The sequence below is a fragment of the Lacerta agilis genome, chromosome 5 (assembly GCF_009819535.1).
Source record: "Lacerta agilis isolate rLacAgi1 chromosome 5, rLacAgi1.pri, whole genome shotgun sequence".
NCBI lineage: Eukaryota > Metazoa > Chordata > Lepidosauria > Squamata > Lacertidae > Lacerta > Lacerta agilis.
In genome coordinates this window covers 55,598,100-55,615,136 of record NC_046316.1, presented here as the reverse complement: position 1 = coordinate 55,615,136, position 17,037 = coordinate 55,598,100, and the positions used below count along the sequence as shown (strand labels likewise).

The following is a 17,037-nucleotide window of genomic DNA, read 5'->3' as shown; positions in this document are numbered from 1 at the left end:
AGAGAAGTCCTGTTTTGCCAGTGGGATCCCACTAGTGCAACACTGGATAAAACTCACTGTAGTTATATTTATATCATAATAATTATTTTTCAGTTTGAATGCTTTTTGGTGAAGTATTTGCTGTTCAAAAACGATGTGTAATTGGCTACCCTACTCCCAGATATCTGTGCTGAGTAAGACAAATCAAGTGCAAAGTAAATGCTTTAATAACTTTTTAAAGCTTTTGTCAGCCTCCCTGATCATTGTATATTGATGGAATTAAAGATTGATAATAAATACATACAGATGTTACTGGGCTAGTGTTTAGTAGAAAGAAGCTAGTTGATTTTCCCTTCTACCGTTTCTCAATGTTCTTGCATCATTCACGATAATATAATGGCCCTTGATATATTATATAGGTATATATTTGTAAATATTATTGTATGACTGTACTAAACACCTCTCCCACATTTCAGCTGCAATTCAAATCACATGCAGTTGGGAGTAAGTCCCATTGAGTACAATGGGCAATGATGGGCATTTTCTGACATCTGGAAGGACAGAAGCCACAGGTACCTAGTTTGTCTAGCTTTTGCTGGACAGTTCTTACATTTGTGAACTTGTGCTACCTTCAGAAATTGAATAGTGCAACTAACTTGGCAGAAAAGAAAGGAGGAAAGACACAAAAGTAAATTGTAGTGTAAAAGGAAGGTCAAGTGCTGCCTTTCACACCAACTGCTTGTGACAATTCTTGGTGTTGCAATATGCAAACTGTGTCTACTTTGGTTTCTTATACAGTATGTTGGTTATTTTTTAGTTTAGTTTAAGTTGCCCTATTAGCATATCAGAAGAAATGACTGAACTAAGAAATCCTTAAAGAATGAAGAAGCCCAACATTGTGTGTGCTTTAAAGGCAATTTAGTGGTGAGTATAGTAGAGAGATTATAGTTTTAGGACCAAGATAAATTTGACTTAGACTGGTGCAAAAAACCTTCTTGTCATTGCATGATTAATTCAACTTTCTGAGCCTTTGAGTCTGCTCAGGAACAGACACATTTACCAGAACAAACACATCCTCCCTGCCCCCATGGCTCCACCCAATTAACAGCTTTTCATTATGGTAGTTAGCATAAATCCCCTTGGGGTAAAATACTCACCTTATCTGATTTTATGCCAAGGCCCAGACAACCTAGTCACCGAATACTTCTAAAAACTTGGCCAGAGAGCTGAGAGAAATCACAGAAGCCATTTTAATGACCATGACCTTTTTAACTAGCTATTTTCAAAGCTTTACAGCTTTCCATTTACTGGCTCTCTTGTCTGATGACCAAGAGACAGTGGGTTTGATCCCTACAGGATGTCTCACTTTCCAGTGTCGCCCTGCCTCACTTATTTCCATTCGCGTTGGGGTTTTGTTTTAGTTTTTTTTGTCAAACAGAAGGTACAATTAAAGTTTCTTTTAAAATTCATTTGGGATTGGTCTGAAAAGTTTAAACAAAGCTCCCCTTAATGTAATTTTTGGGCAATTGCTATGTGGTGGGCATTCCAGCTCTTGGGAAATATTCACTCAGGTCTTTAGGCATCCCAAAGGAATGCAGGGCTCCACCCACAGAGGGAAACCTTTTCTGTGGACTCACACGCTCCCTCTGTCTCATACTGGCTAGATGTTCGCTCCCTCTGTCTCATACTGGCTAGATGTTCGTCTGTCCCTTGATACCAGTTTAGAGAAGGCTGATGGATGGGGTGTGAGATGTACTAATCTCTGCTGGAATTTCTCATCCCACTGCAAAGGGGGTCTCCCTCTGGGAAATTATTTGGGATGCTTTGAACCCAGAGTGCAGAGCACACTCTTCTGCCATGGCTGAAATGGGACAGAACTTCCAAACTCCCCTGGTCTGTGCCTTATTGTGAAGGCAGAAGCTTTCTAACCTACCCTGGGCTGATATGCTGAGATAACATAGGGTGGCTGGAGCATGCTGCCTACAGAAAGCCTCATTGTGCCTCTGTACTATGGTGTGAGGAGTCCTTTGCTTTTCCAGTCCCCCCAAACTCTGGGTTTTGTGTCCTGCAGTCAGCCGCAGCTCACCCACCTGCCACATGGGTGTGCTCCCTTCATACTGCATCCATCTGTGAGTCTGCTGTATCAAGGACTGCACACAGGATTCAACATTCACAGCAAGGACCTGGTGATCCATAGCTGTATTGCAACCAAGTCCAAGAGTTCTAGGCAGAGCTCAACCCACCAACCCAACCCCCATCTTTCATATGAGATCTTGGGCTAATTCTTTGTCAGTATTTGCACACTTACCTGGGAGTAAGTGCCACTGACAACAGTGAGGCTTATTCCCAAGTAAACATGCACACATTTGGGCTAAAGGGCAAACCAGCTAAGAGTCTGGTTTCCTGGAAGAACAGTTATGTAGTTTTAACTCGTTAAACAAAATGATGGGATTAGAGCAGACAAAGTGGGTGGGATTTTTGTGTCCTTTTCCTTATCCAGCTTCATATTCTGTTCCCCCCTATATTTCTTGTTCCTAGTTCCTCCCTTCTACCATCTCAGCTGGTTTTTACCCTCCTTGGGAGGAATTATGAAATATAAATCCAATAAATATAAATAATAACTTTCCCCCCTCTTTTGGCAGTAAAAATTATAATTGCTCAGAATGGGGGGTGGGGTAGGGGTGGTGGAGAAGCCCCAACAATAATGAATTTGGATATCAAATGTTGGGAAATCAGGAAAGTTAACTTACTGGATTAAAGACGGGGAAAAAACTTAGGAGGAGTTGGCAGAATGGATTATTTTGATAATAAAAAAACTATTATAGGAACAATACAGTTTTACAGCATATTGGTGTTTGTTTATGGATATGGAAAATTTCAGTAACATAAGCAGATTGTTGTATTCCAACTAATGATTAACTAACTATTAAGTTAAATAATTAAGAAATTTATATTATTTGGAATTTGTGAACATTTATTTATATGGTTGAATAATTGAATTTTAAATAAGTAAGTAAGTAAGTAAGTAAGTAAGTAAGTAGGGGGAATTGCTCCTGAAGGGATGTGGTGACAGCATCAGCATTCTTGATTTCCATGATGCCACCACCAATAAATTGGGTAGTGGCATCTACAGAGGTCTCTGTGGGCTGGTTCCAGCCCATGGGCCACTGGTTCCTATCCCTTGCTTAAACAAACTACAGATCCTTGAATTCAAACATCATGGAAGATTGGGGTCAGTTTAAGACCAGAAGTGGATGTTTCCTGTCTCCTTCTCCGGCACATGAAAAGGTAGGGGCACCAGCCTGAGACTTGTTGCAGCTCGTTCACATAATAGGAAACTGTGGCTTCCCATTGTGTCTGAACTTGGCCACCAAATGAGCTGAGTTGAGATTTGAACCAAGGATTTCCTGGCTCCCTGGTCATATGCTTAGTTACTGCAGCATTCCAATTGTCTTTCCTGAAATGGGCCCATCATTAGAATTGAATATAACTTTTATTTGAAAATAAAGTATAGACTGGACTCAATTAAGTTAGGCACGCCTTTTTCAACCTTGGGTCCCCAGAAATTGTTGGACTACAACTCCCATCATTCTTAGCTAGCAGGGTAAGTGGTGAGGGATGGTGGAAGTAGTAATTCAACAACATCTGGGGACCCAAGGTTGAGAAAGACTGGGTTAGACAGTGCTCACGAGTCCTAATTTTGTGAAACAGGAATGATAACCAGCCTATCTTACAGGTTTTCTACTGGGCACGCTGAAGGTAAACAAGGAACAGGATCAGCCCACAATATTTTGCCTTTTGAAAAGGAGCACCAAATGACGTCCTCTATAAGTCAATGAGCAGAGTACCAAAAGCTGGTCAAGTTATTTTGGCACCTGAGACAGAAATTCTCACAGGTGTCTCTTCCCATCCCTGGTAGTAATGTGCTATCTATCTATCTATCTATCTATCTATCTATCTATCTATCTATCTATCTCTATCTCAATTTGGTGGCCTTTCATGACACCCATAATCAGATACTTGAAGTGGACACTTCAGTCTGACTCGTTTACACACTTATCTTCATGTGCATGATTTATAGATACACTAAAATGTGTGTGCTGTTCTGCATGCCCTGGTCATATCTGTTTATTTACATGAAACTTAAAGGATTAAATGATATTGGGTGAGGGAAGGAGGAAGGGAGAAAATTATCTCAGCTGGTTGCCTTACAACTAGACCACATGATTTTTGTTCCCTTTCTTCTCTTCATGAGCAGATGAGTAAGGTGTGTGTGTGTGTAAAAGTGGTGTTCTTCATGCGTAATGGGAAGTGTTCTGGTTTTGGGTTCATGCATGCAGAATGAAGGCTGGCATAAAACATAATTTTAATCTGCAGAGTCAATCAACAAGTTTGTACAGCTGTTTCAGGGCCACCTCTATTTCAGCAGCCTGATGTCACCTTATGAAGGCATGCCCAGAAATTCTCAATTTTTAAGAAAGGGTTGACTATGGTGCACCAAATAAGGGAATGTTTTTAAATCACCATCTATCACTGCAGGGAGGAGTGGTAGGAGGTCCTCTCACTCACTGTTAAAAAAATACTGGTGGCGGGTCCTGCCTGCCATTAAATTCTCTTCCTGAGCAGGCTAGCTGCTAGCATTGAGAGGTTCATCAGCAATTGTTAATTATTCCAGGAAGAATGTAAAAATAAGGCTGTTGGCAAAACCTTAGCTGCGCATAGAAACCTTGCCTTCAGATAGCCTCCATCTGTGACTTTTGTTCTGAGCATGTGACTGAGACAGCACTGATTGGCATTTGGTCATAAATTCCTGCAGCTTGACAGGCACTCTTTTATTTCATTAATTTGTGGTCTTTTAGAAGTATTGATCATGAAGTATTGGTGACATGATGACTATAGAAGCTAATGGGAAGTTGTGGGACCACTCTTGAGTGATTCCACTTAGCCCTGCAAGGTCTCTGAAATGCTGATGGGAAGCTGCTCATCTTTTCACTGATACCTTTCCTGTGATGTCCTCCTGCAGGGGTCATCCTGTTTTATTTCCCAGTTATAAGTCAAGACAGGTAGCCATATTAGTCTGCTGCAGCAGAACCAACAGAATCCTGTGGATACTTTGCAGCCTAAGAAATTATCATGGCCTAAGCTTTCAGGGACTAGGGCCCACTTCCTCACTTGGTAGATACACAGACACAGACAAACACAGACCTGAACAGAGAGGGAAATATGTTAATACTAGAACCAAAATGCAAAAGGTATCAATAGGTATTTTACATTTCTAGGCAGAGTCAAATGTATACACGCTAACAACAAAGTGACCCATTTACAACAGTACATTTCATGTTAACATGCTTTTCATTATTATGCTGATTGAACACCCAAATGCCCCATCTCATCTGAGCCCAAATTCACCATTAAACTCTAGTTCAGTAGTTTTATGCTGCTGGCAGCCTTATTCTTCAGTTGTATCTGAAGTGCCTTGGCAAATCTCTCTCTCTCTCTCTCTCTCTCTCTCTCTCTCTCTCTCTCTCTCTCTCTCTCACACACACACACACACACACACACACACACTGCCCTTCATCAAAATATCTCAGGGCGATTGATATTCTCTCCCACTGGTTTCTCAACTTTTAAATGTCAGATTTCTGGCCATTTATACTCTTACATAAACCTGGTTTTTGTTTAGCAGCAGCAGCAGCAGCAGCAGCAGCAGCAGCAGCAGCAGCAGCAGCAAGACTCTGTTGGCTGGCTATAGCATGAATCCCACTGGGAGATGTGTACATGACTAAGCCCCTGTTGGTATGGCTGATGTTGTGAGGTTCTGCCATAGTGCAAAAACATGATGTTGTCAATGGCCATGTGCTGCTGTGTTTGGCTTGGTGACTCAGAACTTGTGCAGGCTTTGTCCAAGCAAAACTTCTCATTAGAAAGAAGGCAATAGTGGTGAATGAAAATGCTGGCCGTCAGGGGTCTGAAGCTGATAGAGACATGAGATGCTGAGGAAGATTGACTGGAAGGAAGCACAGACCTGCAAGGGGCAGGTGGGAATGCATTTCCCACCGGGTGAGTTTGTCTGGTTTCAACTTAAAGAATAGAGACTTTTGTTCTTTTATACCACAGACATCATTCGCAGTGATATTGCCTTGGATAAACAGAAAGGCTGCAAGATTGCCCAGCACCCAGATATCATGTTGGAGCTACAGAGGGAAAAGGCAGCTCAGATGCACCTGGTTCTCCTCAAGGAGCAGTTTTCCAACACTTACACCAATCTCACACTAACAGGTAAGGTTGCAAGGCCATCATGAGCCAAGGATCTGCCCTCATTGCTGAGACTCTGGTAGGACAAACTGATGCTTGTTTCATGGTGGGAAGAGAAAGCAGGTGGCTCCTGAGCCATGGCAGCTCACAGTCGGCAGCAAATGTTGCACAAATTAAAATGTAATCTAGAGGGTGTCTCCTCACTTTGCTGGCAACTTGGATGTTGCCAGTTTCAGAATGCAAGAGAAAGCGACAATCTGACTGTGTTACACATAAACCAAAATCTGTGCCCAATAAGATAGAAGTCAGAGAAAGGGAATAAATACTAGGAAAACCCACAGTGTCTTCATTCTTCTATTTGATGGGCTCGTGTAACAGCAATAATGGGTTGGGTTGCTTAACAACTTCTTGGGACACAGGCAGACTCCTGGATTTGATTTCAGCAGCAAGAGGTGATCTGTGGCTTTGAGCAGCGTTTTGATGCAGCCAGAACAACAAGAAAAATTATTAGCACATGCCCTTTAAAATGAAGTGAAAAATAGCTGTTCCATGAGTATTTATTTATTTAAAAATATGTGTATATAGTCTACCCTTTATCAGAACTGATGCCAGGGAAGCAGGGTATGACGTTAAACAATTGAATTTATACATAAACAATAATACAAACCCATAAAAAATACACACACATGGGGCAACTATGAAAGGGCAGAATAGGCTAAAACAACCATTCCCTTACAAACATTTAAAATTCCTGAGTGAACAGGTAAGTTTTAATATGGTGCAGAAATGATATCAATGTCTGTGCCAGTTGGGTATGTAATGGGAGGACATTCCAGAAATGGGGCACCACCAAGGAGAGGCTCTCCTTCAGGTATTTGGGTCCTAAACCATTTAGGGCTTTAAAGGTTGTCACCAACAAATTGAATTGGACTTGGTAGTGAGTAAGAAGATATATCATTGTTAATCTGGAAGCACCTCTTTATATGTCATATTCCTGACCCATCTTAGATTTCTGCTGGGACCAGAGTGCCTCAATTTAAATATCTCTTATTACACATCCTAGGCATAAACCAGGGGCAGTCATCATCTCTGGAAGGGCCACTCTATTCTTCAGATAGTGATCAGGGGACCAGAAAGGACTCAGATTTGACCTTTCCATATTCAAAGCCAAAGAGAAACATACTCTGTTCAGAGAACAAACTATCACATTCTCCATATGAACAAAAAACTAAAGGCAAGCTTTTTACTGCACACACACACATTGATTAAAATATGATCGAGTTACCAGTAGGGATGGGAGAGAAATCTTAATGAGAAGCTATCTAATTTGTACTTCTCTAAATAATACTTGAACTTATGAACCAACTGTCCATTGGAATTTTTGCTTTGCCAAATTTTGCAATGAAGTTCTCCATTTGTATTAAAATATGCACATTAGGGGGGAGGTATGTCTAAAAATGCATATGTTAGTGAAAATGTGAGCTCATATGCACAGTTTTGTGTGTAATTTTGCGTAACAGACATATTTTTGCAACAATTTTCTCTAATATGCTGCATTTTTATGTGTTAGAGAAAATTGGTTGCAAATATATGTCTGTTATGCAAAATTACACACAAAACTGCATATGGGAAGCTCACATTAACATGTTGATACTTTTTTGTGAGAACATTTTTCTAAAAAACTGCAAGCTGATAAGTAAATGCACAGAGGTGAACTTGAGACTGGAAAAACGAGAGACCAAAATTTACAGTTTTGCCCATCTCTAGGTACCAGTAGCTAGTTATGTTGCCAGCTGCAGCCAGCCTTCAGATGAGCATTTGGCCATGTGTGAAGTAAGCTCCCCTTTATTTGAAAAAAAAAATCTGATGGGGGGGGGGCTGCAGTTTTTATGAGAGATGTAGTTCTGGGATGCTGTTCTTCAAGAGGCAACAGCTACCACTGCCTTCCTCTAAGATGCACTTGGTTGAGAGGAGTGTTAGCAGGCCTAGCAGAAATTGTCTGACGACTTTCACCCTGGGCCTCTGCCCGAACAAGCAACACAAGCCTTTTTGTAGCTCTTCAGCACTCCTCAAAATAGCCGTGCAAGGCTTTCAAGCTTCTTCCCCTCTCCCTGCCCTCACTTGCTTTAGTAGAAGGGATGCAGCAATTACTAAATTTGGTGTCCTTGAAACCAAAGCAGCACATGCACTTTGTGTGAACCCAGTAAATATTAAAGAGCAAATATAAAAGAGATAATGGTCCAGATGGAGCCGAGTGGCTGTTTCTATTACGGGTGTTGTTTGAATTATCCATGAAATGGGTCCTGGAATGACTGACAGGCTGTGAGGTAGTGGGGAGAGCTGCAGGGCACTCGTAAATGTCCTGCCTGGCTAGTGGGAGGACAGAAGAGAAGGATCTATTTCTCCCACCTCTGGCCAGTGGGTGGCAGCGGAAAGCCCCACCAAGAAGTGTCCAGGTTTTCACCAGAAACGAGGCCCAGGTTTAAAAAGAATCCTTAGTTCCCAAGGTTTTTGGACGGATGCTCAGTTTATGTGACATGAACATCTATGTCAGCCTTTTGAACGTGACAGCGCCCCATGCTTTGTTGGAAGAAAACAGGAGGCATCCAGGGCTGGAGGCTTTCCTAGTCTCTTGAGAAAGACACCTAGCTGTGACAGATCCCCAGACTTGTGCCTGCATGATGTTTGGGCAGGATCCTTTCAAGCCATTTCTCATTTTGTGTAACATAATCCCCTCAGCTGTTTATTCCCACTTGAGCTCTTGGAATCTCCCCTGACAACTTGCTTACTCTCCAGTAAACAAACTTCCCCCAGAAGGGAGGGTCTTCCCCCTCCTGTGCTAGTCTGCACGGCAGTTTCAAAGAGGCCTAGGGCATTGCTTGCATTTTTGCCTGGGACCTAGCGCCCGAGGGGGCACCCGGTTATTGCAGTCTCTTGGCCTTTTAAAGTGTGTTTATGTTGGGAGGATAGAAGATTTCAGCTCCAGGTGCCTCTGTGAGGCAAAACGTCTTTCAAGTGGCAGGGCTGCGCAGCCTCCTTGGGTGAAATCGATGTAGCCTGATAATTGTTAGGAAGTTTAATCTCTCATTTCATAAATGTAACTTAGCTCTGTGTTCTTAGTGGGTAGAACATAATATTTACATATAACTAGACAGAGCCATGTAAATATTTCTCTTTTCTATGATGGATTCTATCATTTTGGTTGTGTGTATGGGATGGGATGGGATGACTGGCTGAGGGGCAATTGCACCTGCTTCTTCAGGATCAGAGAACAAATACTTGCAGGAGAAAAATGCATCAGGCAGGGGTTTTCTGGGGCGGAATGAGGTGTGGGGAGTACTGTCCAAGTGTCAAGGGGCCCCTCCAGCATGGTGTTTTCTTCTTCACACAAAAATATTGCCTTACTGGTGGGTTTATTCTGCTTTAGTATGTTCTGTGATTTTCCCCTCAATGCTACCACATTATTGCTGCCCAGAGCGACTGTAGTGCAACAAAAATAGGACAAAAATAAACCAGAACACTTGTGGTATAAAAGGTTACAGGATTTCGGCAGGAAATTACAGGATAGCCACTGACCGGGAGCGAAGCGGTATCACCTCTCCAAAACACTTGCAGGTGCAAACAGTATTGAAAGTGGGGCCATGTGTGACCACCCCAATAGCATTATGAGCACAAATAATCATGAATGCACAATGAAAAGGATGCCTGGAGGAGCCACAGGACGTTTGCAGGGTCACCACTTTCTTTATCAAGCCTTGTTTTGCCACCAGATGAACGTAGACTACACAACTGCCTCTGAGCATGAAGCTCAGCCTCTTGCACAAAGGGCATCTTCCTGCTATTCCAAGGAAAATAACAAGCTAGTTAAAATGTGTTTTGTTATCCTTTCCCACTACCCTGCTTTTCCATATGGCTAAACAGAAGAGCAAAGACAAGAGGTAGATATCTAAGCTGTGAAATGGCTGTGTTTGTACCTATGCCTAAAGTCTTTGGATCAGTTTCTGACAGAAAATCAGCCTTCAGTGTACAGCCTTCATTTGACTGTTCCAGCCCTATGGCTTGATCACCTTTCAGCATACGACAGACTGCTTTTCCCACACTCCATTTTCCTTATCATACACCAACAGCGAGAATGATATGACCATGAAATAGAGTAATTTATATTCTCATCTTGCTGTGTGGCCCAGTGTAATGTGTTTTGAACCAGCCACAGGCCTAGGAATGATTGTGAGCCATGTGAATTGGCCCTCATTTCTCTCCCAAGATTGGTGTCCCAGTGCTGGTCCTCTGCCAATTTATGAAACCTGGCTGTTTGGACAGTGTCCTGTTTGGAATGCAGCGGAGCCAGTTTTGCTTGTGAGTGAGTGTCTGAGAAAGCCATTCTGGGATGAAAACATCACCTCAACTGGGACCTAGCAGAAGCCATTGGTCTCTTTGGTGGAAGCTGTGGGGTTTTTTTGGTCATCTTCCCCCCCTGCTCACATTTATATTTCTTTTCAGTGCTTATATCCCCCACTTCAAACAAATTTTCAAGTGCACTAGTAACGTATTTCAAGTTTATCAAATACTGTAGATTGAGTATGAGACTTGCCGCCACCAATAGCAGAACCATGTGTGCTTACCCTACAGTTGTGGCCAAGGGTGAGGAAGTGCAGGTGGAACAATGAAATACGGAACAATGAAATATGACTCAACGTAGCACCACAGGGCAGGGAAATTTCCTTCTACTTCAAGGGTGTGGAAGCTTTTTCAGCCTGAGGGCCGCATTCCTTTCATAAAGAAACTTCTGGGGGCCACCTGCCCTTTGTGTGTGAGGCAAAGGAGGCATGCAACAGTCAGAGTTTGTGCTAAAATGTACATCCTTTCTTTGGCTGGCTGTGGAAAGATTAGCATTAACCCTGCTTTTGCTTTCCACAGGGGGTGTTGCAATCACTTCCAGAACTATATTAATTGGGACTGCAAGGTTTCATCTGTAGATTAGTTACTGATTAATTGTGAATTAATTGGTGGTGGGGAATCTTGTGCCAGTTTTGGTTAAGTTTTGTTCATTTTTGAGGCTATTTTATTTCTGGTATATTACCATAATACGGAATGAACAAGAAAATATTAAAGGTGCCTGTTCTAACAATGGATGGTAACATTTGCTTTTTATACTATGAGTTATGTCAACATACATCACTATGTCAAAGAAGCAACAAAGAAGTGACATGCTTGTTTATTTAGATTTAATCAATTAATTGATTAGTCAGCAAAAGCATATGAATAAGCAGTTCAAAATTGTTTTGTGGCCCCAGCATTTAGCATACTTGAAGGGACAAATTACTTCTTGGGGCCTAGGTTGTGGATATGAAACACTCCCCCAGCACGTGGCTCTTGGCCCCATGCGTGCAGACATCCGGCTCTGTGCCTGGGTTGGAAGCCTCATGCTGATTTAACTAATCACTTCCTTGAGAAGGGCGAAATGAGCATTTCTCTGCTTGTCTTGAAGGCAAGAGCCTAGGAGACCCTGCAGGGCTTCTGTTGGGGCTGCCCTGAGGAGGAATTTACTGCCAGAAAGGACATGACCTGACTACAGGCTCATTAATGGCAGCCAGATGTGCTGCTGCTGCTACTACCATCCCAACATCCTGCAACTAGGAGTGCCTGCTGTGGTGAGTGCAAACACGGCTGACCTGTCAGGCCTCAGGCTGGCCATGTACTCTGCAAAGCCCTTGCCTAACACTAAGCATGGGAGAAGAATTCAATGCAGTGTGCATTTAAAGCTAGATTTATCAAAACATAGCCATCCTTGAAAATTTGTGCTTGGCTGAATGTTGTGATGCAGTTCTCCAACTAACCAAGTGTTGCTTCCAAAAATGCATATATTAGGCAAAAATGTCCATGAAAATGAATATATAAGTGAAAATAATATACCAAAATGCATTGTATTGAGAGAAGTTGCTTGCATAAATTAATCTAAATTGCGTACAAAAATGTGTTTGCTAGGAGAAATTTGCACCAAAGTGCTGAAGAATTCTCATGTGGATTTTTTAAAAGAAAATTTTCAAATTGCTGCAGAAATGTGGAGAACCGAATTTAAGACTGGAAAAATGAGAAACTGAAGGAACCAACTCTTGACAGATCTTTCTATTACTACGTAACACTTGCTGTCACTGCGAATATTTTATAGTCTTATAGCTTTCCCTGTGAGAAAAAGCTTTCATATGGAATTATCCTCCATGCATGCAGTGTGGCCCAGCTCTTAAGTGCTGCTCTTCCATGGTTCATATTGGGAAGAGGATGGATGGGGAGCCAGCACAAAGGACATTATTCCTGGAACCTTGGGTTGCAGACGTAATCCGTGACGGAGGCACATCCGCAACCCACAGCGTTCACATCCTGAAGCGCCGTGTCTGTGCTGGCGCTGGTGCGATTTGGCAGTTCTGCGCATGCGCGAAGTGCGACTTAGCACTTCTGTGCATGCACGAGCGTCGAAACCCGGAAGTAACCTGTTCCGGTTCTTCCGGGTTTCCCACAGTCCACAACCCGAAAACACGTAACCTGAAACGGCCGTAACATGAGGTATGACTATATCTTCATTTACTGCAGCAGACTCTAGTGCCACTGTCTATAAGCAAAGTCACGTTGACTAACAGACAGAGAGCTTGCCTCTGCTTATGTAAGTATACTCTTGACCAAACGTCTTGCAAACATCAGCATAGTTGCACATGCCAACCATGCATAGCTCTGCTGAAGGGGAAAATAATATTGAAATGTCAAATGGAAATTAATCCAGTTTTGCCAAAGCTTCCATTCACAAGAGACCAGATTTTAATTAGTGCCTTCCAACTTCCTTTAGAAAGTTATTTGACTTCAGTTAGCTGAACTGGCACGTTGTTAGGGAGCAGGACAGACTGGATAGCTGAGCTTTGTGTCAGGCATAGCAGTGGCCTAAATTTTTCCAATGTTCAATAAAGCACTATGTAGAAGCAATTCACTTATTTAAAAAAGGCACCTTCAGCCATCTAACTTTGGGCCGAGATGAATAGAAATAATAGCCAGTGAGATATTCACATTCCTAATTTCTTATGTACCAGGGAACATCCCCTGGGTGAGAGGGTATATGGGGATTCTGTCCTGACATCAGATTGACTTACCGTATATGTATACATCTTATACACTGTAAAATATTCTGTCTGGTCCACTTTGAAGAAGCTAATGATTGGCAGCATGTATCTAAAACCTGCCCCAGTATATTCCTTTCTCTAATCAATCTTTGATAGTGATGCATCCACTTAGATGTGACTTACGCATGTACGTGTATCACTTTATCATTAATACTCAGTGATGCCTGGGGATGTCTGACCTGTCAACATTGAAAAGTATTGTTTGAGTTGACAGTCGGGCAATATTAACATCCTCTTTGCAGTTATTAGTCTGGAATGGCTCATTCACTGACACCAATCATTAGCTGTATGTGCAAAGTGATAGGAGTGATAGCTTTTGTTTATTACACTGTGCATAGTACTGGACATATCTAAACAAAAATTAAATAAATCATTTTGTTCAGTTAAAAATGGCTAAACTCTCCATCTATGAATTTCCCTCTTATATTCTTCATCAATTTCATGTGAACAAGCCACAGGTATAGTGCCTCACAGGAAGAAAATTGAAAAAAGAATGTTCAAGGATATTTTGAAACCTCCACGGGTTCTCCCTCCTTTTCCGCTGACTGGTGTGCACATGTACTCTCTGCCTTCGCCTCTGGTCCCTTTGCTTCCCATCTCTTTACCTCTCTTATCATTGGCTTATCTGTACTGACGTCATAGCAGGGCATTTCATGAACAACTGCCAGAGCCCCTCTATCTGCTGTTGAATCCTGCAGAATTCATAGTGGTGTGAGTGAATTGTATTTTATATTGTCATGATCTGCCTTGAACTTTTTTAATGGAAGGTGGTATATAAAATGTTTTTTTAAAAAAAATGAAGAAGAACTGTATTGCAGGCAACTTTTATTAAACTGTACAGGTAGGACATCCAGATTCCAATGGCCAAGAATTCTGAGGGAGAAAGACATCTCTTTTGGCCTCAGATAAAAAATTCTGGCCAACCTTACAGGGCCATTAAAAGTGTCACTGAGATTATGCATGGAATCTTATTTGAACCTTCTTTAAGCATTACATAACTGGTACTGGTACCACTGTCACCTGTCCTTTCCCTTTGACATTTGTCTTTAAGACATTTGTCATCATTTGCCTGTCTGAATAAAGTATTCCTTTCCAACAGAGCTGCTGGGTCCAGATTCCAAAAGAGCCTTGAGATCTTTAAGAGTTGATAAAAGGACTTATCTTGTCTCTGCTGCTGTGTGAGGGAAACACTGTGCCTGCCAGTATCATTTGAGAGGCTTCACTTCAAGCTGCTCTGTGGACAAAATGTTTGGGTGAAAAATACTAGACCCTCATTTTGAGCTCATGTGCAGCACTTGTGCTTAAATATATGACCCAAAGCTCTGTGCATGCGGGATCATTCCTTTCTCACCTGGGAAAGGATACACTTTGCACATGGATGTGATGCGCAGGCTCCTTTACTTGGACAGGGCATTTTCTTTTCTTAGATGAAAACAAGTAGCCCAAATGTATAAGAGATTCTGGATTACACTCCAGCTATGATAATTATGTTACTGCAGTATCTCTATTTAAACTGAATCAATTTCCTGATATACTTGGAATGTATTTTTCTTGAAGTTTTTCTCCCTTTTCATGTAGGCTACTTATATTTGCATGTTAAAGTGTTTATTTTAGGCAGACAATGATTTAACCACCACTACCCTCATGTTCCTTGAGCTGAAAAAGGGTATGATCACATGTTTTAATTATTGTCTGTAAGCAGCCCTGACTGACTCATGCTAGTAAAGTGGGTTGTAGTCGTAAATAAACACACAAATAAAACAAAACTCTGCCTTCTACGCTGGACGTGGGAGTCTAGGCATATGCCAGCTCTAATTTCTTCATGGTATTTACAATGGCTGAAGGCATCTTTGCATACCCCATCCTGATTCTGCTCAACAACACCCCCCCATATTAGAGCATATGAAATGGTTTTATTTTGCATTATGAAAATGCTCAAGATTTGCAGAACCTCCAGGAAATACAAGATATGCCAGATCTGTTGGGCAGGTACTCAGAATACTTCCCTTTTTGCTTAGCCTTAGTAGGAATGCTCACTCAGAATAAATCCCACTGAGATCAGTAGACCATATTTCCTATACAGCATGTCTGAAAAACCTCGTAGTTAAAACTTTACCCTCAAAGGGCTATCACCCACAGAGCTCTCTTAGCCAATTTTAAGGTAGGCTTTTGTTCAAGGGGTGGGATAGTTAACTGCTATACAACAGCTCTGTACAACGGTATATGTAAAAGCTGCTGGAGTTCCTGTGAGGAAGGAGAGTGGGAAGGAATGCTGTGGTCATGGTGCTGATGGGGTCATTGCTCATTCTTTCATCCGGGTCTTGAGGGACATGTTTCTGATGACAGATCAATTCTTCATTGTCGGGATTCCTGCACAGTTTAGAAGGAAAAGCAAAGGAAGAAGGAACAGTGGGTGAGTTTGCATCTGGATTATCATTCAAGTGGCCACAGGGGTTACTATAACTGGTGGGGGCGCTACCTGCTGCTAGGAATACAGTCTGACTCCAGTGCTTTGCTTGACTCCAAACCACTTCCCCATCTGTCTAGCCCTTCCTTGTCTACAGCTCCTCTTGCTCTCCTGTTTTGGCCAGTTCCAAATGAGATCCTGACTTAGTGGCTGCTAAGGGCTACAGCCCATTTTATTTTATTTATGTTCCCCCACCCCTTTCTTCTCTGATGAACTCAAGATGGCATAGGATTTGCAGGCGGTTGTGATCCAGAAGCTCTGGTTGCACTGTGAATTTCAAAGAAATAGACAACCATATGTAATTATAGCCTTGACATTTTTTTAGAAATTCATCTTTTAGCCAGGACAAGACTCATAGTCCTGGTGGTCTAACTTCCTATTGAATGTGCACCTATTTGTGTGCATTATTGTTCCAATAACATGCTGAGGAGCACAGGGGCTTTGCAATTATGGAAGCTTAAGTAGGTCACACTAATTGGGACAGATCAATATGATTTTTTTATAGACTAGAGCTGTGGTTGGTATTTGGCATACTCAACTTCTGATTGATCTCTATGGTAGGGACAAATTAATAATATATATATGGTTGTGATCTTGTAAGTAACATTTGCATGAATTCTGGATGCTACCACCACTGCTTTCATGATATTTTAGCACTGCATGAAATGCTTTTTTCTACCAATGAGCTGCAGGCTGTGACTGGCAATTCACACTGGACAGAAGAGTAGTTGAGTAACATTTATGGAGAAATGGGCTTGAGAGGTAGGTCACCTTTGCTCCTTCCAGCACAGCTGGGTCATCACGCCAAGAACTGCAGCTATTGAATTACCCAGAAGAAATAGAACGGGTGGGGAAACTCCTTTTCGGAGTGAAATGTGAACCCATTGGCAAGGAAGCAAGAGGAGCAGCTTTGAAGGGAGAAGTTAAAACAGATTCCAACAATCCTCCATTAAGTAATTAGGGGGCACGGGGGATGGATCCATCTGAGATGCTCAGTTACCCCTTTTCTTCCTTCTGCTGGGCACTCCCTAAACCAGATCACCTGGGGAAGCTCCTTTAAGGAGCTCCAGATGGTGTGTGTGTGTGTGTGTGTGTGTGTGTGTATGTGTGTGTAAAACGCTGCCTCCAGCTGTGGCCAATCACTCCTAGCCAGCCAATCTGCCTTTTTGC

The 17,037-nt window shown here is 42.1% G+C and overlaps 1 protein-coding gene across 2 annotated transcripts in view; it reads left to right on the top strand.

Annotated features, from left to right (window-relative positions):
* Window positions 1-17,037, top strand: part of HPSE2 (heparanase 2 (inactive)) — a 112,871-nt gene that overhangs the window by 11,006 nt on the left and 84,828 nt on the right. For both annotated transcript variants that reach the window (XM_033149912.1, XM_033149911.1), the window contains exon 3: window positions 6,097-6,258. In XM_033149912.1, the coding sequence (XP_033005803.1) occupies window positions 6,097-6,258 (162 nt within the window). The remainder of the gene's footprint in view (window positions 1-6,096; window positions 6,259-17,037) is intronic.